This window comes from Babylonia areolata, chromosome 26 (assembly GCF_041734735.1).
Source record: "Babylonia areolata isolate BAREFJ2019XMU chromosome 26, ASM4173473v1, whole genome shotgun sequence".
NCBI lineage: Eukaryota > Metazoa > Mollusca > Gastropoda > Neogastropoda > Buccinidae > Babylonia > Babylonia areolata.
In genome coordinates, this window is record NC_134901.1 from 39,186,669 (window position 1) to 39,214,098 (window position 27,430).

Here is a 27,430-nt window from a genome sequence, read left to right on the forward strand (position 1 = left end):
TGAAGAGAGTTCCGCTTCAGTCATGTGACCTGAGTTGAGTGAGCGGTCCAAGCTTTCACATCAGCCACAAGTTTGTAACCAGCTTCTTGATTGGTTTCTACGGACGCCTGCCTGCATCCAAGCACCAATTAAACTTGGGTTTTCACTGCAAACTTGTCCGCCAAAAGTTCCGGTCAAGCGAGGTGACATGTTTCCAGTCACTCCGCATACAATTCATTATTTTGTTCCTCTTGATTGACGACCGTTTTGTTTTAGCCACCTTTTAAGCGAAGCTTTATTCTTGTTCTGGAGTGAAACTGTTCCGATGGCGGGTGGCATAACAGATTTTCTCATGTCTGTTGGTATGGGACGCCATTTGAACATGTTTCACATGAGAGGGTATGACGACGAGTCAGACATTCCTTATCTGAATCTATCGGATTTACAAACGGTGGGAATCACCGATCCATCGGAGATCATTGTAATCCTCAAAGCAGGTGAGTCTGAAAGAAAGCAGGTATTGTCAGATGGCCGCAGCTTTTCTTGTGGTAAAATTCGATGATTCACGAAAATCTCATGTTAATTTTTTTGTATTGCTCTCCGCATTGATTTCTCACTACTGTTATGATATTGAAAATGTTGATAGTCATACCACTTGCAATGTTCAAACATGGTTTATAAAACAGATTTTGAGTAAAACTGTCAGTGGCAGGAGGCCCAAAAGTGAGATAGGGAAAAATCGTACATAACAAGGTAGGTGTTTTACTGGAATCTTAATTCGTTTTGCTGCATTGATATATATATATATATATATATATATATATATATATATATATATATATATATATATATATATATATATATGCCTACTAATACTAAATGCACTGCTTCTGAAATATTCTCTCTGTATTAAGGAACAGGCCACCAGGGTTCGAATTCAACTTTTTTTTTTTTCTTTTTTTTTTTTTGAGTGCCAGTCCGGCACTCTGGACAAAACATTTGAGTGCCCACTATTGTGGTTTTGGGTGCCAGCATAATAAAATGAAATGAAATCTTTGATTGAGTTATAATTTGCATTTGTGTTGATGTTTGGAAAACCCGCATTCAAAATGTCCACATGCCAGAAACCCATGGGCCTGTTGATAGCTTCTTTTCTCTTTCTGCTACTTCTTGCTCAAGAGAGAGAGCAGAGCTCTCCCTGCTGCTGTCTCTGACACAACCTTTTTTCTGGCTTCTTGTCTTTCCACCGACAACTTGTGCACTTGAGACTGGGTTCGTTCTTTAGTTTAACGTCTTTTCACTGTAAGTGGTATTAGATGAGGGAAGGAAAAAAATCGAGTGGGAGGAGGGGAGGGGGGGGGGGGGGGGGGGGGGGGGGAATTACTGTGTATGCATACGAGTAAGTGAAAGTGTGTGTGTGTGTGAAAATTATTGATTTAAGCTTTGTTTAAAAAATAAACAAAAAATCATAACAATCTAACATATTTCTAATGAAAAACTAACAACTATAACAGCGAACCAACTGGACTGTTTAACAAGGAGTTTTGAGTAAAACTGTCAGTGGCAGGAGGCCCAAAAGTGAGATAGGGAAAAAATCGTACATAACATTAACAAGGTAGGTGTTTTACTGGAATCTTAATTCGTTTTGAGACTGGGAGTGCCTCACGAGTGTAAACCTTTTGATCACTTTTGATCCATCAGCAAGGTCATTTTTTGCTTTTCTAATCCCACCTTCCCTCTCTTCGGTCTCCTTCCAACACGGTACACACATGAGCACTTTGGTGCCTTCTTCTTCTTCTTCTTCTTCTTCTGCGTTCGTGGGCTTCAACTCCCACGTTCACTCGTATCTATGTTAGTGGGCTTTTTACGTGTATGACCGTTTTTACCCCGCCATGTAGGCAGCCATACTCCACTTTCGGGGGTGTGCATGCTGGGTACGTTCTTGTTTCCATAACTCACCGAACGCTGACATGGATTACAGGATCTTTAACGTGCGTATTTAATCTTATGCTTGCGTATACACACGAAGGGGGTTCAGGCACTGGCAGGTCTGCACATATGTTGACCTGGGAGATCGTAAAAATCTCCACCTTTTACCCACCAGGCGCCATCACGTGATTCGAACCCGGGACCCTCAGATCGAAAGTCCAACGCTTTAACCATTCGGCTATGGCGCCCGTCACTTGGGTGCCATCTTCCTTTGTTTCAACAGTGTGCCAAGAAAAGTCTTTCTGCCAGGCTTCATTGCACATGTGCTGGCGATTTGATTCGTACAACTCCTGCTGTTTATTCATTTTGTCATCCTGATCTTTTGTCTCTTGTTTCGAGAGCCTTTCTTTTAACATGGAAGATTGGAAACATCGTTCATCGCTAATGCGCCATGAACGTCAACATCCGATCGCACACATGCAAAGATGCTGCTCCGTGAAGCGAGCTGCAGCAGGTGACACTTTACATTTCGATCGACCGTGTTTAAGCTTGCTTTCTTGTTGTGTCTTTAAATTCATTTTCTTCTGCCTCTGTCAATTTTTTTAGTGCCAACTGGGCACTCTCAACAGAAAGTTTGCGTGCCCAAACCAACGTTTCGTAGCATTTGCACCTGGGCACCCGCAAAATTCAAACCCTGGGCAATACATGTGGAAGAACAGTGTTCCCCATAACACACCACTGGGATTCTGATTTCTAGTATTCATATGAATTCTAAAATTGCAACACACAAGAATCCTACCACAAATTTTAAGAAGATTTTATTAGTGTTCATATAAATTGCACCACACAAAAATTCTACTTTCTGAGCGAAGCACTCTTTTTTCAAAACATTTTTCTTTTTTGAACCACCACCACCACGTCCCTCCCCTTTTCAGGATTAATCATTAATTCCACAAACTGCTAAAGTGATAGTAACTTGATCTGAAATCAAAGTGAGAGGAAGGACTGTGTTAACCACGTTCTACATTGTCAGTTTTCTTTGTTTGCATACATATTTAAATGTCAGTCTTACACACACACACACACACTCTCTCTCTCTCTCTCTCTCTCTCTCTCTCTCCCATAAACAAACAAATTTGTCATATATTCTGACTTTTTTTTAATTCAGTATTTTTAAGTTTTTGCAATTTGGCAGTAAAACTAAGTTCATAATTTTTTTTTTTTTTTTTTTTTTTTTTTTTTAAGAATCTTGGACTGTCATTTGGTTCCAGCTCACTCATACAAGCAGAGATCAGAATATGACCTACTTCGCTGGTTGCGTGAGCATGGGCTCAGCCATTACTACGAAGGCTTTATTCAGAGTGGGCAGGTTAGCCTCTCTGATATTGCCCAGTTGAACTTGCCTGACGAGGATGTGTACGACGAGCTGGAAATTACTCTACCAGGACATAAACGTAGATTGGAACGTGCAGGTGAGAAACGAAACATGTCTTCATTTCATGTTCATGGTGGCATGGTGATTATTGATTGACATTATTCCAGAGAATGAGAGATATAATAAATATAGAATTGTCAGTCGTTAGTCTAATAGTAATTTAAATTTCAAATGCACTTGGCTGGGTTTTGTCATGCTAGTTTATTAATTAACTTGCTTAGCTTGTTGAAAATGAAATATTTAATAAAAATTTATAGAGAGAATATAGTTATGTATGGTTGTGAATGTGATTATGTAGTTTATTTTCTTACTGTTCTTGTGGGTGGTGGTGGTCATTGGTTGAAAGTGACAGCTCTTTTTCAGAACGACAGTAATGATCAAAGCTGACAGTAACCAGTACTATAGATTAGTAGCAGTGATAGTTAACAATGAATATAACAATAGCAGTCGACAACAGCAATAAAAAAAAAAAAAAGAAAAAAAAGAAATATGGCTATCAACACTGATGGTGATTATGAAGAAAACAACTGGACTTTTTGTCCAATATAATTTCAGAATGATAGAAAGAATTAAAAACCAGACATGCATCCCAAAGAAGATACCATAAGTTACTAGATTTAGAATCTTAATATCCCAAGATGACTGAGGTAGTGATGATTCACAAATTTGTTATAATGTTAGTACAGGCATTAAAGCATCTCTCATATGAACATGGCACACAAAAGGCTGATGTGGTGACAAGGAGCAGGTCAAATTTGCCTATTCACATTAGCCTACTCTTTGACTGTGCAACATGCATGCACGAGCACACTCATGTATACACACATGCACACACGCACACACACATGTATGCACACGCACACTGCCACACATGCACATACACTCATGGACATGCACATGCATGCACATACACACATGCGCGTGCCCGCATATGCGCGTGTGCACACACACACACACAAGCACACAAGAGAGAGAGAGAGAGATGCAGCAGATGAAGAGAATTCCAAACAGAAGGAGCGTGGCACTGAAAGAAACAGTTAAAAAAAAAAAAAATTTAATTTTAAAAAAGGCCACCTCAACCAAATCAAATTTATGCCTTTAAAGAAACTGTGGACACTGGAAAGAGCTTTTGATATTGAAAACATGTGGATGGCCAGCATGATTTATGTACCATACGTTGTCAGTTTTCTCGTCAAATATATATGTATATGTTGGTGAAATCACCGCACTCTGCTGTCACCTTCTCCAGTGCACGCTCTGCGGAAGCGGCAGCGTCCAGAGGGCTCCGAAGGGGGGGAGGAGGAGGATGTGATGGTGACGGAGGGATGGTGGGGGTACCCGACCTACCTGCCCCACGCCAAGTACCCGTTTCTGTGCGTGAAGGCCACCATCCAGTCCACCTGCGATGCCGAGTCTCTGCAGTCTGTCGGTGAGCTTCGGTGCAGGGTTGGGCAGGGTTCATTAGGCTGGGGGGGGGGGGGGGCCTCTCAGTGGATCCGCTATTTTCAGCGGAAGAGCAGACAGGCGCAATAGCCAAGTGGTTAAAGCATTGGACTGTCAATCTGAGGGTTCTGGGTTCGAATCACGGTGATGGCGCCTGGTGGGTAAAGGGTGGAGATTTTTACGATCTCCCGGGTCAACATATGTGTAGACCTGCTAGTGCCTGAACCCCCCTTCGTGTGTATATGCAAGCAGAAGATGAAATACTCACGTTAAAGATCCTGTAATCCATGTCAGCGTTCAGTGGGTTATGGAAACAAGAACATACCCAGCACGCACACCTCCGAAAACAGAGTATGGTTGCCTACATGGCGGGGTAGAAACGGTCATACACATAAAAGCCCACTTGTGTGCATACGCGTGAACACAGAAGAAGAAGAGGAGAAGCGGAAGAGCAGTTGATTTCAAAGGGGGATATTTCAGAGGAAAAATTTTTGTTTTCGGCCAATTTCAGCCGGGAGGCCAAAGCCCTCCCTCGACTCCCCAAACCCACCAGGGGCCTAAGGCAGCAGCCTCTGGAACCCCTGGCCGATTTTCAGAGAAAACTCTCCTGGACAGTTCCCCAGCTTTTTCACAGAGTCTTGCAAGCAAGCCTGGAAAAGTCTTTGAAAAATAAGAGAATTGTTTCCAGGTCTGGAAACGTCTTAGGGAAGAGTATGTTTCGCCCCCCTTTCCAAGGTCTGGAAAAGTCTTGAAAGTTTTGTTGTTGTTGTTTTTAAAGAACTTTAAACAGTACCACTTAAATAATGAATAAATAGTATTGAAGAAACAAAAAAGTGATTAAAAAAAAAAATTGAACATCAATCCTGGAATATCTGCTGATCACTTTAGTCAGTGATGCAGCAGTTTTTTTGTTTTTGTTTTTGTTTTGTTTTTGTTTTTGTTTTGTTTTTGTTTTTGTTTGTTTTTTATAAATATGGCTAAGTTGTGTTTGGCATGGGAAATTTTCAGTCTGGACTGAAGAAGGTCTTGAATTGAATAAGTATTGAATCTTGTCTGGTCACCTCTGTGAGTACCCAGGGTTTGGTTTTCCAGAGACTTCAGTTGTTTGTTTTTAGGTTTGTTGTTTGTTTGTTTTTTGTTGTTGTTGTTATTGACTCACTTGTGTAAACAAAAGTTGCCGATGGCAGCGCACTAAAGTCATCTGTGGCGCTGCACTGTCTAGTCAACTAAAGTCGCCAGTGGCGGTGCACTGTCCAGTCAGCTAAAGTCGCCTGTGGCAGTGCACTCTCTAGTCAATGAAAGTCACCTATAGCAGTGCACTGTCTAGTCAACTAAAGTCACCTGTGGCAGTGCACTGTCTAGTCAACTTAAGTCGCATGTAGCGGTGCACTCTCTAGTCAACTTAAGTCATCAATGGCGGTGCACTGTCTAGTCAGCTATAGTCGCCTGTGGTGGTGCACTGTCTAGTCAACTAAAGTAACCTATGGCAGTGCACTGTCTAGTCAACTAAAGTTGCCAATGGCAGTGCACATTCTAGTCAGCAAAAGTCGTCTGTGGCGGTGCACTGTCTAGTCAACTAAAGTGGCCTGTGGCGGTGCACGGTCTAGTCAACTAAAGTCACATATAGCAGTGCACTGTCTAGTCAACTAAAGTCGCCTGTGGCGGTGCGCTGTCTAGTCAACTAAAGTCACCTATAGCAGTGCGCTGTCTAATCAACTAAAGTCACCTATAGCAGTGCACTGTCTAGTCAACTAAAGTGGCCTGTGGCAGTGCACTGTCTAATCAACTAAAGTCACCTATAGCAGTGCACTGTCTAGTCAACTAAAGTGGCCTGTGGCAGTGCACTGTCTTGTCAACTAAAGTTGCCTATAGCAGTGGACTGTCTAGTCCGCTAAAGTCGCCTGTGGTGGTGCACTGTCTAGTCAACTAAAGTCGCCTGTGGCGGTGCAATGTCTAGTCAGCTAAAGTCACCTGAGGCGGTGCACTGTCTAGTCAACTAAAGTACTTATGGCGGTGCACTGTCTTGTCAGCTAGTCACCTGTGGCGGTGCACTGTCTTGTCAGCTAGTCACCTGTGGCGGTGCACTGTCTTGTCAACTAAAGTCACCTGTGGCGGTGCACTGTCTAGTCAACTAAAGTCGCCTGTGGCGGTGCACTGTCTAGTCAACTAAAGTCGCCTGTGGCGGTGCACTGTCTAGTCAGCTAAAGTCGCCTGTGGTGGTGCACTGTCTAGTCAGCTAAAGTCGCCTGTGGCAGCGAAAGAGTCAATCTTTCAACACTGTAGTGTTATCGGACCTTTAACCTTTCAACACTGTGGTGTTCAGATTTCATGGTGGACAGCGGAAGCGACGTGTCCACCCTGAGGGAGGAGGTAGTCCAGTCGTTGAACCTGGAGCCCATCACCACCATTCGCAGCTTCGGGGCCCATGGATCGGCGAGGACCACCATGTACCGCGCCTTCCTCACCATCGGTGACTGCAAACTGGAGATTGAGGTGAGTGCTTGGAGCAGCCTTGTGATGTCCTGTACTCGTGCCATGTAATGTTAACTCACTCGGGACGACAAGTTTTCTCCCTTGCTTTTTCCCACAGACGGCCGATTTGTAAGGGTTTGGAAAAAAATTACAAAAAATACAAAATACTGTGTAAGAAAATGAAACTTTCAGAACTGGTTTATTAGGTGTTGAGCTATTACATATAAAAAAAATCAAATTTCTCATCTTATTTTTACAGTTTTGCCATATGTAGAAAATACTGCCAATTTTTCACCCCGAATCACCATACCCATGCTCGCTTTCTGCATCAAATTCGCTTTCTTCTTTGTCATCATCCACCTCTTCAATGTCCGACCCTTCAGTTTGTTGCATTTCAAGTACTTCGGCAACCCTAAAAAGTTGCCATCACTGCCTTGTTCGCTTCACAACATTCTGAGAAGAGCCCGCTTTGCTAACAGGCTGGCACGTGAGCAGACGACCAGTCAGTGACTTTGTCAGCGTGTGTGCGAGACGGGCCACACATCCCAGGCTGACCAGTCATATTGTTCGATTGTGGAGTGACCCAGAATAGCGCACTCTGGTTGGCTAATCACAAAATCACGTGTACAGCGCATGATGGAATTTTACTTTTGGAGAATGCTATTCCATTCCTTCGTATGAATCCGAATACGTTTTGTGTAGGAATGCGTGAGCATTCCTTCGTCCGGAAAGAGTTAAAGAGTCAGTTGAAATCCTTGACGGGCGCAATAGCCGAATGGTTACAGCGTTGGACGTTGGACTTTCCAATCTGAGGGCCCCGGGTTAGAATCTCTAGTTACGCCACTTTGGTGGGTAAAAGGTGGAGATTTTTCCGATCTCCCAGGTCAACGTATGTGCAGACCTGCTTGTGCCTGAACCCCCTTCGTGTGTATGCACAAGCAGAAGATCAAATACGCGCGTTACAGATCCTGTAATCCTTGTCAGAATTTGGTGGGTTATGGAAACGAACATACCCAGCATGCACACCCCTGAAAACAGAGTATGGCTGCCTATATAGCGGGGTAAATAAACAAAACAGTTTCAGCAAACTGTGCATGTCCTGTTGCGAGTTTGAATGCTTTGCTCACAACGAAAGCAAACCCAGCAGCACCTATCAGGATCCAGGTGACCGTAACTCTTCACCAGGTTAACCCTTTGAGCCCTGACCACCGCTTTACCGGTGGTAGAGAAAAATAACATAATACCTAGCCACCGGTTGAGCGGTGCGTAAACACTTGTGTCGTGTTTTGCTATTGGTTGACTTATATTGAAGAGCCAATCAGAAAAACCGTAATATTCTGACGTCAGCGAACGTAGTACCAACATGGCTGCACCTTTTCACTGTGTTTTGTGCATGTGCTTTGGATAAAAAAGATCGATTTCAATATAAGTCAACCAATAGCAAAACACGACAAGTAACAGTTTACGCACCACTCAACCGGTGGCTAGGCATTATGTCATTTTTCTCTACCACCGGTAAAGCGGTGGTCAGGGCACTCTTTTTATATATTCCATGACACATTAAATACCAATTATTTGCAAATTTTGGCTCAGGCAGAAGGGTTAAAATTGCTCAGGAACTCAGGGCTCAAAGGGTTAAGGATCAGAGTTTGTGAAAAGAACGGGGCTTCTTGAAAGTCCCATAAAGTCCCCTGAGGCTTTGAAGACAGAAAGGGTGCATTGCAAGTCCATCAAATAGGTCTCTGGGATATGAAAAAAAAAATACATTCTTGAAGGAACACACAAAAATTGTGAACAATCAGCACCAGAGCTTCAGTCAAATGCCAGTATCGTCTGCTACCAAGAAGTGTTGTTCCCCTTGGCTGCTACTTGGCCCAGTATTATGACGACAAGGTATACCAGCCTCTGTGTGTGTGTGCGTGTGTAGCTGTGCAGATTTGATCAGAATGTGTAGCATTAGAGTGACCCTCTGTAGGTAATCTGGGACCTCCTTGAATTATGGTGAGTGAGTCTGAGGGGCCTTCAGGATTTTTTTTTTAAACTTGTCTTGAGCCCTGAAAGTATGAATCTTCTTCTTCAGAGTATGTTGCAGTAATTCTCAGCAGATGTCAACTCCTCAAGGTTATGTCAAAAGAAATTGTGAATGTTTTATCTGATTATCTCTTGATTAAGTCATTAGATTAAGTGATATTTTCTTTAAAAGTCGGGACAAAAAGTTTATTTATCCGTCAACTAACTGTGGCTGACAGTTGAGGATAAACTTCCTGTTGTCTATTTTACAGTTGTTGTTTTGTGTGTGTGTTTGTGTGTGTTTGTGTGTGTGTTTAGTTTGCAAATTGACGATCACAGACTTTTTATGTTTAATGTATACATTCTCTTATGTCTCTTTCTTGTTTCTCTCTCTGTTCCCCTACCACTACCACTACCCCCCCACCCAACCCTCTCCTCTCTCTCTCTTATTATTTCTTGGTCTCCATCCCTCTGCATGGAAACTCATGCATGTAATGTTTGCTGTTGACGTTCAGGTCATCGGCAGTTCCTACGACTCTCTGGGAAGCCGAGTATTCCGCCACTTCAACCATCGCATCGACAAGTCCAGACACAAGTGGTTCCGAGCCAGCAACAAAAACACGTGGTCTCTCACTCCCAGCGAGACGACAGAGGCAGAGACCGTATCGGTTCTTCCAGAACGGGAGAGGGGAACTCCATATTCCAGAATATTCCAGGAAAATCCATCCGGCAGCAGCAGCAGCAGCCGCAGTCGGACAGGGGGGGACGGCGGCAGTAGTTCTCATGGAGACGGTGGACCAGCTGTCTGTCCGGGAGGGGCAGCACCCGGTAAAGGAGACGAGACGGATAACTTTTGGTCGTCCTCACCACACAAACGCACCTCCTCTTCAGGGGTGAGGCGTTGTCAGCTCAAAAACACCACCAGTTCCTCACAGCTGTCACCGCCACGCCAAAACTTCGCCAGGGGTTCGTCACCGTTCTCGTCGCCGTACAAAAACACCTCAGATCCCTCGTGGCTCTCGACGCAGCACAGAAAGGTCGCAGATCTTCCACCAAGGTCGTCGTCGGTAGCGACATCCTCTTGCTCCCCTTCTTCAGCGAAGTTCAGCAGACGCCCCCGTTGTAGTTCGGATACGACTGATCAGGTTCATTTTTCCCAGGACAACTTTCCTCACATGTACCATGACAGAATGGCTGGGACTTCATCGGAAAGTTCCCCTCCACGTCATGGGTCTTTCTCCTGGACTGATCAGAGGGGAACAGCATCCCCAAACACCGTTCAGCGCACATCCGGTCATCAGAGTGGCCATTTGATGATCTCCGAAGACGGTACCATTTCTTTGTCTTTTGGCAGACAGGCCAGGCAAAACAGACCGTGGGAAGACGCTGAGGGGTCAAGGTCAGAAAGTGACCTGTGATGTGTTGAGAAATGAATGTCTGTCTACACGTCGCCTTTAAATGCTATATTTTTTACTGAACCGTCCGTCTGTAAGTTCCCACACACAGCCAGCAGCATCAGTTTTGAGTTTGGTGATGATGTAAGAAAATCAGCAAGGTTGGTGGATATGAAGAAGAATATAGCTGTGTCATAAATAATTGCATGTCTCAGTTATCTCTGATGTTCTGATTAATATTGACCATCATGTAACAGATTATAATCTCTTTACATTTGAATGTTGACCATCAGGTAACAGATTGTTATCTCTTGACATTTGAAAGTTGACAATCAGGTAACAGATTATAATTCAACATTTGAATGCTGACTATCAGGTAACAGATCAGGTAACAGATTATAATCTCTTTACATTTGAATGTTGACCATCAGGTGACAGATTGTTATCTCTTGACATTTGAAAGTTGACAATCAGGTAACAGATTATAATTCAACATTTGATTGCTGACTATCAGGTAACAGATCAGGTAACAGATTATAATCTCATGACATTCGAATGTTGGCCTTCAGATAATGGATTATTCCAGCAGCTAAGGCTTACTGTTGATATTTTAAACAAGTTTTTTTTACAGACTTAGACCTTTCCTTCAGGACGTTGTGGATGTTAATAGTCTATCTAAATCACTGATGGTCACAGATTATGCATACTGCTGGTTCTGGGGCAGATCACATTGACTGATGAATTTTGATGTTATAGAAAATTTTGACTCAATGTTTCTCTTGTGACATTTCCTGTTCTGATATTGTAAATCATTTTTTTAACTTGTTTTTAAGGATGTTATTTTAATATTTCTGCTTATTTATTATGTACGTGTGATATTGGGAGCAAGAGAGTATATATCCTGAGCAAGGTCAGTTTCAGTTGTTCCGGTGTGATGAGCAGGAGCCAGATGTGTTCACAAAAGAAATATTCCACTGGGAGTAAAATGATGGATGTGATTCTAAAAGACACTGCTAAGCCATGCATATCATAACTGTTTGTTTCTTTGGGGCAGCATTCCAATTGTTGCATACGGGATATATGTATGATTTTGAGTGCATTTTGAACCAAGTGAAGGTGACCATTGTGAAGAAAAACCAAACCATTCCATTCTTTTGCACAAATCTTGGCGTATGTTTTGTTCTTTTCACTCACCCTGAACTGAAATATTGGAACGTGTTCAGAACTCTAGGTTTAAGCAATGAGAAAAAAAAAAAAACACAAACTTATACTGTATATATATTGATGATCTACATATTTTCAATGTATTTAATCACTTGTATCACATTATGACACTGTTTTCTGTTGTTTTTGCTTTTTTAATTTATTATTATTATTCATTTAGCAGAGAACGATTGTTTTGATTTTATCTCTATTCCTTTGGGTTTTTAAAAATTTTACAGCTATGCAGCTAATGGGATTCTGCTGACACATAAATTTGCATATCTGGTGCTTTGAAAATGGATTTGACGCACCATGTGTTCACAGAGCGGGTGTTCAAAAAATTTCTGGAACAAACACAATGAAATAGTGTATATTTTGCACCATACCTTCACTCCGATGCTAGGATCGTCTGCCTCAAAGGGAGTTGTTTTTTCTTGGCCACAACTTCAACCAGAAGCCTAGACAATTTTGATTTGAAGGTTTGCTATTGGTTGACTTATATTGAAATCGACCTTTTTTATCCAAAGCACATGCACAAAACACAGTGAAAACGTGCGGCCATGTTGGTACTACGTTCGCTGACGTCAGAATATTACGGTTCTTCTGATTGGCTCTTCAATATAAGTCAACCAATAGTAAAACACGACACAAGTGTTTACACACCACTCAACTGGTGGCTAGGCATTATGTCATTTTTCTCTACCACCGGTAAAGCGGTGGTCAGGGCTCAAAGGGTTAACTCACTCGGGACAGCAAGTCTTCTTCCTTTGTTTAACTCCCAACAGAGACAACATCTGATGTCCAGTGGGTATCTGAATGGCCCAGCCTATAGTTTTCATCGCTAGAAATGCAATATTCTTTGTATTCATCCACCTCTTCGACATGAGAACCTTCGGCTTGTAACATGTTAATGATGTCAGCAGTGGCAAAACACTGTCGTTGTCGCCTCTTTTGTCTTTCGTATTTAATAATAATAATAATAATGGTATTTATATAGCGCTGGATCTTGTGCAAAGACAAATCAAAGCGCTTTCACACCAGTCATTCACATGCATGCATAACTCTAAAACTGTAGAAACTAAAGACAAGGAAGGGCAGGCAAGGGAGGCTATTTTGGGAAGAGGTGGGTTTTAAGGCCAGACTTGAAAGAGCTGAGTGCAGAGGGTTAAGGAGCATGTGTACCATTGACAGATGGAAAAAACCAATGTTTCATCCAAAATTTGACATTTATTCAGTGGTTGATAAGCCATCACCATGGGTTTTTGTCGTGAAAAATGGAAAAGCAGTTGGAAGAAATTACCTCTGGTGTTTATTGTGCTGGCTGCATACACCATTATTTAACAAAAATTCAGCATCATTTCACTATAGCCCTAAGTGGATAACTGTGCAAGTTCCTTATGTTTTTTTGGGGGGGAATCTTTAGTGGTGTGTGTCCATCGAGATCAATGATGACCATTGTTGCCATCCAGCTAGGGGGATGGGGGGAGGGTGGTGGTGGGGTGGGGTGGGGGATGAAGGATGCTCATGAGTCTATCTGTGAGTGCGCAGATGGCTGAATAGTCCAATCTGCGCTCGAAATGTTCGCTGACAGTTGGGGCAGACAAAGACAGGCATATCATTGTCAGGGAGCTTGTTTGCCCGTGACTTTCTGGCCTGTCTCTTCTGAACAGCTGCAGCAGTCCTGTTAGCCTCGCACAACTTGGCGCCTTTGTGCACAGCAGCGCGCCATTTGTCACGGTCCACTGCAGATTCCTCCCAGGAGTCAGGGTTGATATCAAACGCTTTCAGAGAGACTTTCTTTAGTACATATTAGTCAGACAACCAGTTTACAAACTTCTGTGATTGTGCAGCCGATACTGTATTGTAGAGATGAGTGACAGAGATAACATATCATTTCGTTTGTATCTGAATAGCAATTCCTGCATTTCAAGATAACTACTCACACTGTATATAAAATCATGTTATTTTAGTCTGTAAAAGATTTGATCTGACAAGCAAGTGTTAAACTTCAGGACAATCTAACATAATTGATACTGTGTTTTGAGGAGTTTTTTTTAATGATTTGAATGGTTTTAACGGGTGGAGATAACAAGGCAGTAATTAAACTTGTCCACACCATGTTGCCCATGTGTCATCACCATAACCAGGTCAGTGCTGTGTAACGAGTATTAATTTCTGGATCATGGATGGGTGCAATTCACTTTATGCAAAATGTACAGTACATATGATAATGCTTTGAATGTTTTAAAAGCGAGCAGAATTCCATGCTATTTGTATAATCTCACTTTTTACTGTGTGCGGCAAGCCAGTCTTTATTAGTTGTTGTTTTTGTTTTTTTTCTTTTCTGCTTTTACTTCATCTTCTATGTGGTGCTTAGTTTTCTCTTTCACTCTCACATATTTACTCTCTCTCTCTCTCTCTGTATATGTATACTGTACGTGTTCCTGTGAATTGTTTGCCTGTAAAAAGCTCTTGAACATAACCCCCCCAAACCACAAACACAATGGTTTATGGCAAGACTGGTCACTATTTATAGATAACACTTTGAGAGCACTGCAATACTGGTTCTCATTGCAAGCGATGGACCTCACTAGAATTCCCAAACAAGCGTATCTCGCTTCTTTAAATCAAGTGACTGAAAATACTAGTGACAGAAACCGAACCTTTAACTGGGCCTCTTGCATTAAAAACTAAAACTGCCTAGACAAGTACGGATTTTCAGATGTTTGGTTAGCGGGTGGAGTCATGAATATACAGGCTTTTATGCAAATTTTCAGGGAGAGAATGGCTGACTGTTTTCAACAGGACTGGTCTGGTAAATTAAATTCCAGTGACTGTTTCGAAACATATCGCTCATTTAAATCACTGTTACAGCCAGAACCTTACTTAACACAGTTAACAATAAACAAGTTCATAGGTTGGGGGTTGGAGAGGGGGGGGGGGGAGTGAGAGGAGTCAATAGAAGTTATACAGCTTTTCCACAAACTAGGAGTACAGTTGGAAACAGTATGCAGCCTTGCAAGTACAGAAAAACCTGTAGAAGAATGAAACGTCACCCACTTTCAGTCAGAACAGAAGGCTTCTTTATAGAGTTGTGGGTCTGTGTGGTGGTGGCAGAATCACTCAGGTGTTGGGACTTGTAGTCCTAGTTTGAGGGCCCGGTTTCGGCATGGTGTGTTGTCCTTTGAAAAAAAAAAAGGTATTTATATAGTGCTGAATCTTGTGCAGAGACAAATCAAAGCGCTTTCGCACCAGTCATTCACACGCATGCATGACTCTAAAACTGGAGAAACTGAAGACAAGGGAAGGGAGGCTATTTTGGGAAGAGGTGGGTTTTAAGGCCAGACTTGAAAGAGCTGAGTGTGGAGACTTGACGAAGCGAAAGTTCATTCCAATTGCAAGGTCCAGAGACAGAGAAAGAACGGTGGCCAACAGTCCAGTGTTTGAATCTGGGTATGCGTAAACAGAGTGGATCCGAAGCTGATCGTAGTGAGCGAGATGGAGTGTAGAGGTGAAGGCAGCCGCAGAGATAGGAAGGGGCAGATTTGTGAATACATCTATAAATTAACATAGAGTGTTGATCTTGTATTTTATTCAGTGTAAGACAGAGAGCCAGTGGAGATGAAAAAGGCACTTTGCTGCGATGATTTGTGAATACATCTGCAAATTAACATAGAGTGTTGATCTTGTACTTTATTCAGTGTGAGACAGGGAGCCAGTGGAGATGAAAAAGGCACTTTGCTGCGATGATTTGTGAATACATCTGCAAATTAACATAGAGTGTTGATCTTGTACTTTATTCAGTGTGAGACAGGGAGCCAGTGGAGATGAAAAAGGCAATTTGCTGCGATGATTTGTGAATACATCTGCAAATTATCATAGAGTGTTGATCTTGTACTTTATTCAGTGTGAGACAGAGAGCCAGTGCAGGTGAAAAAGGCACTTTGCTGCGATTTTTCCTCACTCCATCCTGATGGGACAGGGCACCTGACTTCAGTTACGGAAGGGTAGAAGCAGCAGAAGGCAAGGTTTAGGCCCCACCTTCTTGGTGCCAAGCCCTAGACACAGTGCATATGAATTCACTGCCCATGGCTGCAAAAGGCGATGGGATTTTTTAATATAACTTAAATGTCAAGCAAAAACATGTGACTATAGTTGGTAGACGTAGAGAGCATTCCGCATCTATCTTTCCTGTTCATTCATCAGCACTTGATTTTGTTGCTTATTTCCAACAAATATGCATCATCTAAGAGTTTTTTATTGATAGGTTTGTTCTTTTTTTTTTGGGGGGGGGGGGGTTGTTGGGTTTTTTTGGGTCATTATTATTTCAGAAGTGGTGCTTTCCTGAGACATGGATTTTTACATTCCACTATGAGATTCCCACCCCCACCCACCAACCCACACACACACACCTCCATACACACACACCCTCTCCTCCCCCACCTTCCCCTGTCAACCCCTCAGTTCCTTTTTCAGTGGTGTTCAAAGTGTTTTTGTTATTTTTTGGTGTGCCTTATTTATTTCATTTTTATCTGATTTTTTGTTGTTGTTGAGATAATACCAAGATATTTTGTTGTCTGTGTTTCATCTTTTTCTTGTTAGTTGCATACAAATTATTCTGTGTCATGTAACAGGACTGTTTTTTTTTTTTAACAAGAGACCGGAAATTCTTTTTCTGTTTTTTTCTGTGTTCACCTGATTCATGTTTTGTGTGTACATATAATCTTTTTTTGTTGTTGCAGGAGTTATTGACAGCGTGACAGTTTAAAAAGTTCTATTTTGTTACCTATAATAACTTGTCAACTGAATCACAAAATGAATTGTTATATTTTATATTGGACTATGCACTGTGAATCACTGCTGAAAACTGATTTTGCATGTCAGCCATAGCTGTGCTATTGATTATTTTGTTGTTGTTTTTTGTACATTATATCTATTTATAAATAATCTGCACTGGGATATGCAGATGTGTAGTAGGATTTGCTGGTGTCTATCAAGCATCAACATATTACAGGAAATTACGTGTCTGATGCTGTTGTGTCCAGCAAATTGGATACATGTTCACAACACAAAATTGATCTTTCCTTTCGATGAAAGCACACCTTAACAGTGCAAGACAAAAATTATAAAGTGAAATCCCCAATTTCATCGGCGTATGTGCTTTCCTGAAAAGCAATGGTGATAACTGAATGATGAAAAAGAATGGAATTAATCAGTTTCACACCATAATCTGTGCTTTAATTTGTGTGAATTTTTATTTAAAAAAGAAAAGAAAAAAAGTTTTAAGATATGGCGAGAACACTGGTTTTTGTTTTCATAAGGAAGCAAAACAGCGATATTTTAACACATTGCAATTTCCAGTTGCGTTCTGCTGTTTATTATTGTCACACATATATTTTCTTGTTCTTCCTTTTTTTGGGGGGGTGGGGAGGGAGGTTCTTGTTTTGTTTGTGTTTTGTGGGGTTTGTTTTTTTTTTAATACAAAGAAAGAGAGAGAAAGAGGACGCAACATGAACAAGCTTTCACATCCAATGTGTCATATGTTTTCAAGGTCTGCAAGAGAGGAGACTGTCAAAGGAGGAATCTCACTCTGCTGAACCAGGAAAACATAGGACAGTGTCGTGTTTTTTAAAACTTACTGGTTTTAGCAGGGAACCGTGGGCGAAAGGCTGGGATGGGCACTGGCTGCCCATTCTGCAGGGTTATTTGGCAGTATGGCTTTTTTAACGTATTGTGTGTGTGGCTTTTAACTCTCTCCATACCAACGGCGAAAGAGACGACGTTAACAGCGTTTCACCCCAATTACCATCATCAAAATATTGCAGTCGGAAGGCTCTTATACTGAAGAGCGGAAAAGAAAGGAGTGTGTGTCAACAATTCTAACGACGGAAGCTAAAGGTTGGGTCATTGAGACACCCACTGGACATCCGAGGGGTCTGTGTAGAGGAGAAGAGAGGACTGGCCGTACTGAGTGAGTTAAGTTGTTGTTTGTTTAGGGGGTGTGGGGGTGGGGTTCTTTTTCCTTTTTCACAATCTTTTGTAATCTGTTGATGATAAACAAATCAGTGGAAGGATTTGTGTTGTTGTCTCGTTCGTCATTTATCAGATGGATTCCCCTCCCGTCTCCTCGACGAAGGCAGCAATACGTCGCAGGTCCTCCAGTCATCCGTTGAGCTTCCGGGCCACTGGGATTAGGTCAGGCAAGAACTTGTGTCATCAAGTTGCTTGGTGGAGCTGAACGGTTGTGGTAATATGGCATGAACTGAGTTGTTTAGCAGGAGGGATTTTTTGTGTTTTGGGGTGGTTGTTTTTTGACATGACTGCTAATACACCTGCTTTAAAAAAAAATGAAGTCTTTGGTCAGAAGATTTTTATCTTTTAACCCCCCTCACCACCTCATTCTTTCCACTGCCGTGCATATGATGATGATGGAGTCTCCCATCAGACCGACGGATGAGTAGGCAGGCAGGCTTATCTGTCGGTGGGTGTCCTCATATGGGAGAAGAGGCTGATTCTGGATGCACAGCACTTCCCATAGGTGTTGCAAGGGAAAATGTCTCCAGAAGTTGAGCCCTGCTTCCTTTGCTCACGCTTCTTCTTAATGGCCAGCGTTCTCTTGTTTTCAAACATCTTTATGCCACAAGAGCACAGCATCCTCCAGCGACAGCAGTCAAGGGCATCAGTTTCCCAGGAAGCGATGTCTATGTCACAGGCTTTGAGGTTTGTCTTCAGTGTCCTTGAAGCGCTTGCAGGGTCTTCCAAGTTCACGATGGCCTTCCTTCAGCTGGCCATACAAAAGCATCTTCAGGATCCTGCTGTGTGTCATGCAGAAATATTCATTGTTGTTGCTCATGAAGAGGCCCTTAGAGTATCCCCCATGTGAGTTGGTGGTGTTTTATGTAACGACTAACAAGTGTGTGTGTTGTAGGTGTGGAATCTGGAGTGATTACGAAAATAAATAAGTACAAACTGAGGTGTTCGTGTGTGTCTGTGTATGCACTTGCATGCTCATGTGTGTGTGTTTGTGTGTGTGTGTGTGTGCCTATGTCTTGTGTGCCTGTGAGTGAGTGTGTGTGTGCGAGTGTGTTTTTTGCATACATGCATTCCTGTGTGTGTATGTGCCCATACATGTTATGTGCATGTGAAAGCGTTTGTATGTGAGCACGCCCATATGTTTGTGTGTGATAGTATGTGTGTGTGTGTGCATGTTTTGTCTGTTCACTCGAGTTATTCACTCTCTTCCACCGGAACGACTGGCATCAAACCTGATTGCTTTCAATCATTTTAGGATCTATTTCACAGCAACGGGAACAAAACAAAAAAATCAGTAGAAGGATCACCCCAAAGCCTGGAATTCAACACAATCATAAACAAAAAACAAAAAAAAATCATCAGAATAGGTGTGTGCCAAACTAATAAGAAATGAGGTGTCCTAGTATAGGCAAGTCAATGTTCATTATTTTTCTCTTTACAAACTAGGTATTCTAATCTGAAAATCACAGCATTCTGATGAGCAGCCCAAGCAAAAGCCATATGTGCACAAGGGCACGCATTGTAGACATAAAAATTACAGCACCCGCTAGCTTTCAAAGAACAAAAAGATAAACAAAAGTAAGGGCATTCTTTCTCTTTTCCGTGTGCACATGTGGGGACACATACACGTACATACACACACACACACACCACAAGAAAACCAAACTCAAACAAAAACTTAATAAAAATAATAATTATAAATATATAAAAAATACGCACACACGCCACAACAGAACCAGAGCAGATCATGTGATTTCAACCAAAATAGCTTGAAAATTCCAAAATGAACTGACATATGGTGTGACAAGAAATTGTTCTAGACACAATTTTATAAACAAAAAAAGTTGTACAACAACAAAAACAAAAGCCTGTTTTGTTTTTCAAACTGACAGACAAAGGCTGTAGTTCTTTATGAACATGTATAATAATAATTACAACCATACACGTCTTTAAATTAATCAAAAGATGCAGGGCAGCGGTGCATCTGCTGGTGAACTGTTGAAGAGAAAGATCAATCTCAACATCATTAACAATGCACGCAGTCCTTTAAACCGGGTTCCTTCAAACTAAAGACGAATATGATTGTACTGCGCATGTTCACACTAAAGTCATTTTTCCTCGCTGTCTTTGTAAGTTTGCTAAATGCCGATCCGGGAAGGTGAGGAGAAGAATAGAAAAAGAAAAAAATAAGAGCAGACATCATCTTTCATTTACTCAACTCTCCTTACTTTAAACATTTGTCTATAAAAAAATTTTTTTAAAAAGCAGATGTAGAGGAGATTTGCTTCATAAGTACGCTACACAAATAAGGAGTGAAGTGAACAAACAGAAAACAAGCGATCTCCCTGGAATTCTAGCACTTGGGTGAGGTAGGTGTCTATTGTGAGGGAAAAGGTGAACAAATAAATTAACACTCGCACACAAAATACTCTCTGGAATTTGAATAAAACTGGGAAAACTATTGGTTAACACAAAATAGAACACTGGGTTAAAAGTTTTTTTGGGAAAAAAAGTATTGGCATTGCAAATGAACCACTCACTGGGTTACAAAAAAAAAAAAAAAAAAATTGAGGGGGTGGGTGGGTGGAGGGGAACCTATGGGTGACAAAAATCACACAGTAGCTGCACAAATGTGGCAAACAGCGGGAACAGTTCACATACTCTGATGTTCGTGCGCGTGTACGTGTGCGTGTCCATGTTTCAATGCCGATTTCTCAGTGAAAGTTTGCACGAACATTTAATAACTTATCCCTGTAAAATATGTGCATTTCATCAGTAAATGGACACAGCCCCTTTGTTTGCGCATGAAAAATCACAAGGAAGGTTCACGAACGTTTCACAACGCATGCGTGAAATATGTACATTTCCTCAGTAAACGGACAGGCAAAGTTAGAATGAAGGGCAAGATGGAGAGCAGATAAAGAAAACAGCCTGTCCTCCTCTTCCTCTCCCTCCTTCTGCTTTGAAAACTTTCAATTTTTATTTTAACCCCTTGACTGGTGCCAACGCGTACGGTCATCAGCGAAGTGCTGTCACCTCAGTGAGGTATGACAGAGCTCACAGGTCAGGATGTCGGTCACCACTCTTTATTACAAAATCTTCCTCTTGGGTTCGCATTTCTCTTGTTCAGCAGAATCAGTTCTTCTTCTTCGTTCGTGGGCTGCAACTTTCAGTTCTTCTTCTTCTTCGTTCGTGGGCTGCAACTTCCAAATTAACTCGAATGCACACGAGTGGGCTTTTACGTGTATGACCGTTTTTACCCCACCATGTAGGCAGCCATACTCCGCTTTCGGGGGGGGGGGGGGGGGGGGGCAGAATCAGTTACACCTGTGAAAAGTACACAGAAAGAAGTCACCGCACTTCAAACTCATGCCATGTTCACATTTCACCGAGGTTCATCAATGAAGGGGTTAACGTGTTTCCAGAACACCACAGAGCAATCACACACACACACATATATATACATATAAAAGACTGTAAATATTTGCCAAAATTCTCTCTTCTAACTCTTTATCACTTTCTGTTAGAAGTAAATGTTACTTGGCAAGCTGTAGCCTCAAAACAATCAGCATGGAGACTGACAGCGCAGAAAGGCCTCTTCGAATTCAAAGAGACACTTTGCCCAGAATTCCCATGCAAAGAGACTGAGGAGAAAGGCCCAAAGACAGACAGATAGATCAGCATCGTACTTCACCTGTGCGCAGCGTGGGAGGGACTGTCACTCCTGTATCGTCCTGTCCAGCCACACCCAACGCTGTGTCGATCACCACCCAGAGCGCAAACCCACGGTCTCCCGAGACTGACACATGCTGTCTGTCTAATGTTACTAACTCTGTCACTGATCAATCAATCATCTCACCTCCTTCCTTTTATCCTATTCATATCATGATCTGTAGTTCGCTTGAAAGTGAAATTCAGAAATCAAATAATTGATTGACTGCTTGATGACAAGCAAGGAAGTATGTAAAAAATATATCTTTGTCTGGGCTCTTCTGTAATCAATATGTACTCCATGGTTTACTTCAGTCCTTTCAAATGTAGACCATTCACATGAGAAACTGTAGAATAAACAGCAAGGTGTGTGTGTTTGTTCGTTCTTTAGTTTAACGTCTTTTCACTGTAAGTGATATTAGGCGAGGTCAGGAAAAAATCGAGTGGGTGGAGGGGGGCTGGGGGTGTGGGGGGGAAATAACTGTGTACGCATGCGAGTAAGTGAAAGTGTGTGTGTGTGTGTGTGTGTGTTACATATAGAAAATGTTTGATTTAAGTTTTGTTAAGAAAAACACACCGGTAACTCGGAGTTACATAAGAATATACAGAAAATGTATGGTTTCATGGGAAAATATTACCATAATGATTTTCATAAGAGGCAAATCATTTCTCTAATCTGCAGATGGAAAATGAATTGTTTTAGAACAAAATATGTCAGTGTGTGTCTCTCTGTGTGTGTGTGTGTGTGTGTGTGTGTGTGTGTGTGTGTGTGTGTGTGTGTGTGTGTGCTTGTGAGTGGAAATAAAATAAACAACAAGAAGTATGTGCACATGTCATTTTTTCTTATCTTCTTTAACATGATGAACAAATGTGAACACACACAAGCTGTTTTAAAGTCTGAAGTGTTGGTGTATGCGCATGAGCAAAAGTGAAGCCTTTAACTGCAGATCTGCCTTTCCAGAATTTCTCCCTTCTGTTCTTTCTTGTGGTAAGCTAGGACTCCACTCTATCCATCAGTACCACAATCCCCACCCCAACAATAAAAGTGAAAGTCCACAGATCTGAAAAATCTATGCAAAATTCGCAAGCGTACTTTGCACTGGAAGAAAAAATATCTGCATCAACCTTTCTCGTTGTGCAAATTGCTCCCGTGTTAGCCATGATTATATATTCACAGACCAGGTTGTTAAAAACACCCTGCTGCTGCCCAAGATTCAAAATGTTGGTAACCCAAAAGTGATGCTTCCTCTTTGCTTCAAAACTTCTTCTCCAGCAACAGGGCTGCATTCACAATTCTCTCAGTTTCAAAACTAAGTGCTTGCTTTGCCTGAACTGGAATCATAGTTTCGGTCAAAACTGGCAGATAAATTTTATGTCTGAAAATGGATGGCTCTTCTGGTTTTTTTTCAATTGCAAATTTCTCATCGTAAGTCTTTTGAATGCAAATTTTGTATATTTTTTCTGTCTGTGAAATTCCATCTTTCATCATCACACTTCATAACCCTGAGGATTGGTTACAAAGGTAAATTTTGTGACCTGGTTGATGGCTAATTTTTTCGTCACTTGCAAATTCCACATGAAGTCTTCATATGCAACTTTTACATCCTTTTTTTTTTTTTTCCCCCGTGGCCTATGAAATTTCGACTTTTATCATCACACTTGGTAATCTCGAGGACTGGCCCCAATGGTAAATTTTGAGCCTATGGATGGACAGCTTGTTTCTTTCTATCCTTTGCTTGCAGATTTCATGAGGAAGTCTTCAGCTGCAAATTTCCATATGTTTGTTTTTTGTTTTATTTTACCAGCCAATGGAAATTCAATCCGCCTCTCATCATCACACTAAGTAATCTTGAGGAGTGGCCTCAATGGTCAATTCTGTGCCTATGAATGGACGGCTTCTAATTTTCTTTGCTTGCAAATTTCAAAAGAAAGTCTTCAGTTGCGAATTCCCATATCAGTCTTTTTTCCAGCCAACGGAAATCCAGTCCACCTTTCATCATCATCATCACACCTCGTAGTCTTGAGGGTTGGCCACGATGGAATGCTTGGTCAGGCAGATGACCTTGTGGCCCTTGCCCCAGGCCTGACGCTGACACTGGGTGGAGCAGTACCACGCCTTGTGGCACTTGCCGCAGGTTGGGAACTTCTTGCCGGGCTCCGACTTGGCGCCGCACTGGGTGCACACGGTGGGCTGGTCACCCTCGAACTGGCAGCGCCGGCACCGGCACCAGAAGTTGAAGGACTTGAAGAGCCAGGCACGGCGCAGCATCCGCGGCAGCGCCGTGTCGATGTACGTGATGAAGATCTGCAGAGAGGTCAAAGGACGTGGCGCAGGAATCAGGTGAAGATAAAGGTCAGGTCGGTGCGGGGACTGTGAGTGTGAGGATGTTTGTTTTATGAAGTGTGTGTGTGTGTGTGTGTGTGTGTGTGTGTGTCTGTGTGTGTCTGTGTGTGAGTGAATGCATTTGTTTGCCAGTGTTTGAGTGTGTGTGTATGTGTGTGCGAAGGTATGAATGTTTGTGTGCGTGTGCACACATGTAAAAAAACAACTAAATGCATCCGTGTTTGTGCACACATTTACTAAAATTTCAGTTTTTAGCTGTGAATTTCATTACCACACTATTCTTCTAGGGTTTTGGTTGTGTTCTATTTTTGCAGCTACACTTTCTAATGGTTTCTTTTTTTTTCTTTTCTTTTTTTGAGTGGTTTGACGTAGAAAAAAAGCATTGGTTGCTTACTAAATCTACCATCTTACAATACGTTTTCACTTTCAACTTTTGGTCTGGATATTCCTAACACCATAAAAATTTTCTACAACCAGCTCCCCACTCTCCCACACACAGACACACACACACAATCACCTGTAAACCCCAACCACACACAGACACACACACACATACACAAACACGGACACACCCACACACAAACACGGACACACACATACACCTTCCCCCCACACATATACAGCCACCCAACCACATAAAAACACACACACCCCCACACATACAAACACAAACACATAACTGACCTCCTCGCCTTTCTTGATGTCCCTCTTGGCGGTGACCTGTACACCAAAATGTCCGTCCAGCTCTCCGTTGCTGACCTCGGCGTTGTTGTCGCACGAGTGGTTCAGGCAGGCGTGCACGGGGAACATGCCTGCAAAGTACGGCTCCGGAATCTTGCTCTCGTCCAGGTGTCGCAGCACGCTGAACCCTTCCACGTCGTTCTGCAGGCTGTTCAGGAACCTGACCAGGGAACCGAAAACCCCAGCATGTGGATGGAGAGTGTCAGATATCTGCTTTTTCTTTGTTCGTGGGCTGCGACTCCCACGTTCACTTGTATGTACAGAAGTGGGCTTTTATGTGTATGACCGTTTTTACCCTGCCATGAAGGCAGCCATGCCCCATTTTTGGGGGTGTACATGCTGGGTATGTTCTTGTTTCCATAACTCACCTAACGCTGACATGGATTACAGGATCTTTAACGTGCGTATTTGATCTTCTGCTTGCCGGATACACACGAAGGGGGTTCAGGTACAAGCAAGTCTGCACATATGTTGACCTGGGAGATTGGAAACATCTCCACCCTTTATCCACCAGGCGCTGTTACCTAGATTTGAACCAGGGACCCTCAGATTGAAAGTCCAATGCTTTAACCACTCAGCTATTGCGCTCGTCAAATATCAAATCAAATCATGGTGTTTAGAGCCTATGTCGTTCTACAGGCTGTTCAGGAATCTGATGGGGAACCGAACCCCCGTGGATGGATGGAGAGTCTCAAATTAAATCAAATCATGGTGCTTAGAGCCTTGCCCACCACTAAGGCCATCTCAAGGCTATCACCACGTTAGCATCTACTTCAGGTCAAGGGTTAAAAAAAAAATTAAAAAACAAAAAAAAACTACAACGAAAAATAGTCACTGCTTCAAGCTCTTCACTCAAGAAGTTTAAAAATATTTCAGAGTTTAAAACATTCAAATCTGATTTAGAAATGGAGAGTGTCAGTCAGCAGCTGTTCTGTAGTTGCTGGTGTTGCTTTTTTTTTGTTGTGTTTTGCAGTGTGTAGAAGCTAGTGGCTCAACCTTTTGATTACACCAGAGATTGAAATAAGTTTGCCGTCAGGCCAAGAGCTGTATGAGCTGTGTAATCAATGGCTCTTCCATAGCAATGAGAATCCATATACAGTTTAGTCCTCTGTGACGGACAATGATTCAAACTAGGAGGCAAGACTGCACTGGCTCTTAGTGCTGCAGACTTGGGGGCTAGCTGACCTTTCAATCTGCCTCTTTGTGCATGTATGTTTTATCAAATATATCACTCTGTCTGTCAGTCAGTCAATCAGTCAGTCAGCCAGTTGGTCAGTCAGACAATCTATCAGTCTCCTTCTTCTTCTGCGTTCCTGGGCTGCAACTCCCACGTTCACTCGTATGTACACGAGTGGGCCTTTACGTTTATGACCGTTTTTACCCCGCCATGTAGGCAGCCATACTCCATTTTCGGGGGTGTGCATGCTGGGTATGTTCTTGTTTCCATAACCCACTGAACGCTGACATGGATTACATGATCTTTAACGTGCGTATTTGATCTTCTGCTTGCGTATACACACGAAGGGGGTTCAGGCACTAGCAGGTCTGCACATATGTTGACCTTGGAGATTGTGAAAATCTCCACCTTTTACCCACCAGGCACCGTCACCGTGATTCAAACCCGGGACCCTCAGACTGACAGTCCAACGCTTTAACCACTCGGCTACTGCGCCCGTCATCTATCAGTCTATCCACCTGTCAGTGTGTCCGCCTATCACTCTTTCGAAAAGTCAGTCAGTTAGTCAGCGTGTCTCTCCATCACCTGTGGAAAGGGTTGATGGCGGCAGAGAAGCACTGCAGATTGCAGGCGGCCTGATAGTAGCGGCCCTTGAACTCGGCCTCCGTGATGGGGTACCGGAGGCCCTGCAAGGGGGTGCTGTCAAAGATCTCCTGGAACACCGTCAGCATCTCCGGCATGCGGTCTGTGGCCGGGGTGGTGCCGAAGGCTATGAACCTGTGTGTGTGGGTATCAGGGTAAAGGGTGAAAGAATACAGAATACGGTAATACTTTTTTTTTTTTTTTTATCTCAACAAGAGAAATTCATATGTGGTATAAAACAGAAAAACAATTCGAGAAAATCACAGTCATTCAACGTGTACACAGATAAACCATATTTAGTTGTCAACCTAGGGCAAACCATCTATACAATCGATAATGACAGTAGACAACAACAGAAACTCTTAAAAGATAATTTAGAGTTAAACTTACACTAAAACAGCCATACACATGCAATAATAATCACAGTTAAAGGATAGACATAACAGTATACTAAAAGTTGACGCAGACATATAATAACAGTATGCAATTCACAATACTTTGAGTGAAGATGTCATATTCCACGCACATACACTCTGGCATTCAATTTCAGTCATATATCTGATTATGAATTATTGTTATTTAACTCTCTCCATACGAACGGCGAAAGAGACGACGTTAACAGCGTTTCACCCCAATTACCACCATCAAAATATTGCAAGCGGAAGGCTCTTATACTGAAGACGTGAATGTTGACAAAGAATACCACAATTCTGACGATGGAAGCTAAAGGTTGGGTCATTCAGACACCCACTGGACATCCGAGGGGTCTGTGTAGAGGAGAAGAGAGGGACTGGCCGTACTGAGTGAGTTAATAGCTGAACTGACACTGGAATAAAACTGCATTTGGTTCCGTTTACACAAGGGTTGGTAAAGTTGTAAAGTACAGTGGGAGTAATGGGGTACAGGGTTGGCCATGA

At 42.4% G+C, this 27,430-nt stretch overlaps 2 protein-coding genes across 5 annotated transcripts in view; one reads left to right on the plus strand and one right to left on the minus strand.

Moving 5' to 3' along the window:
* The first annotated feature begins 172 nt into the window (after positions 1-172).
* LOC143300475 (uncharacterized) lies at positions 173-13,279 on the plus strand. Its single transcript, XM_076614182.1, has 5 exons — positions 173-476; positions 3,180-3,380; positions 4,593-4,772; positions 7,110-7,279; positions 9,784-13,279. The coding sequence occupies exons 1-5, from the start codon at positions 305-307 to the stop codon at positions 10,684-10,686; spliced, it is 1,626 nt and encodes a 541-aa protein (XP_076470297.1). The 5' UTR covers positions 173-304; the 3' UTR covers positions 10,687-13,279.
* Positions 13,280-22,341: 9,062 nt separating this feature from the next.
* The window catches only part of LOC143300411 (protein-lysine N-methyltransferase SMYD4-like), a 31,557-nt gene continuing 26,468 nt past the window's right edge, over positions 22,342-27,430 (minus strand). For all 4 annotated transcript variants that reach the window (XM_076614051.1, XM_076614053.1, XM_076614054.1 and 1 more), the window contains 3 exons: positions 26,457-26,648; positions 24,638-24,854; positions 22,342-23,914 (listed from right to left, as the gene is read on the minus strand). In XM_076614051.1, coding sequence (XP_076470166.1) covers positions 23,615-23,914; positions 24,638-24,854; positions 26,457-26,648 — 709 coding nt within the window. In that variant the 3' untranslated portion in view covers positions 22,342-23,614. The remainder of the gene's footprint in view (positions 23,915-24,637; positions 24,855-26,456; positions 26,649-27,430) is intronic.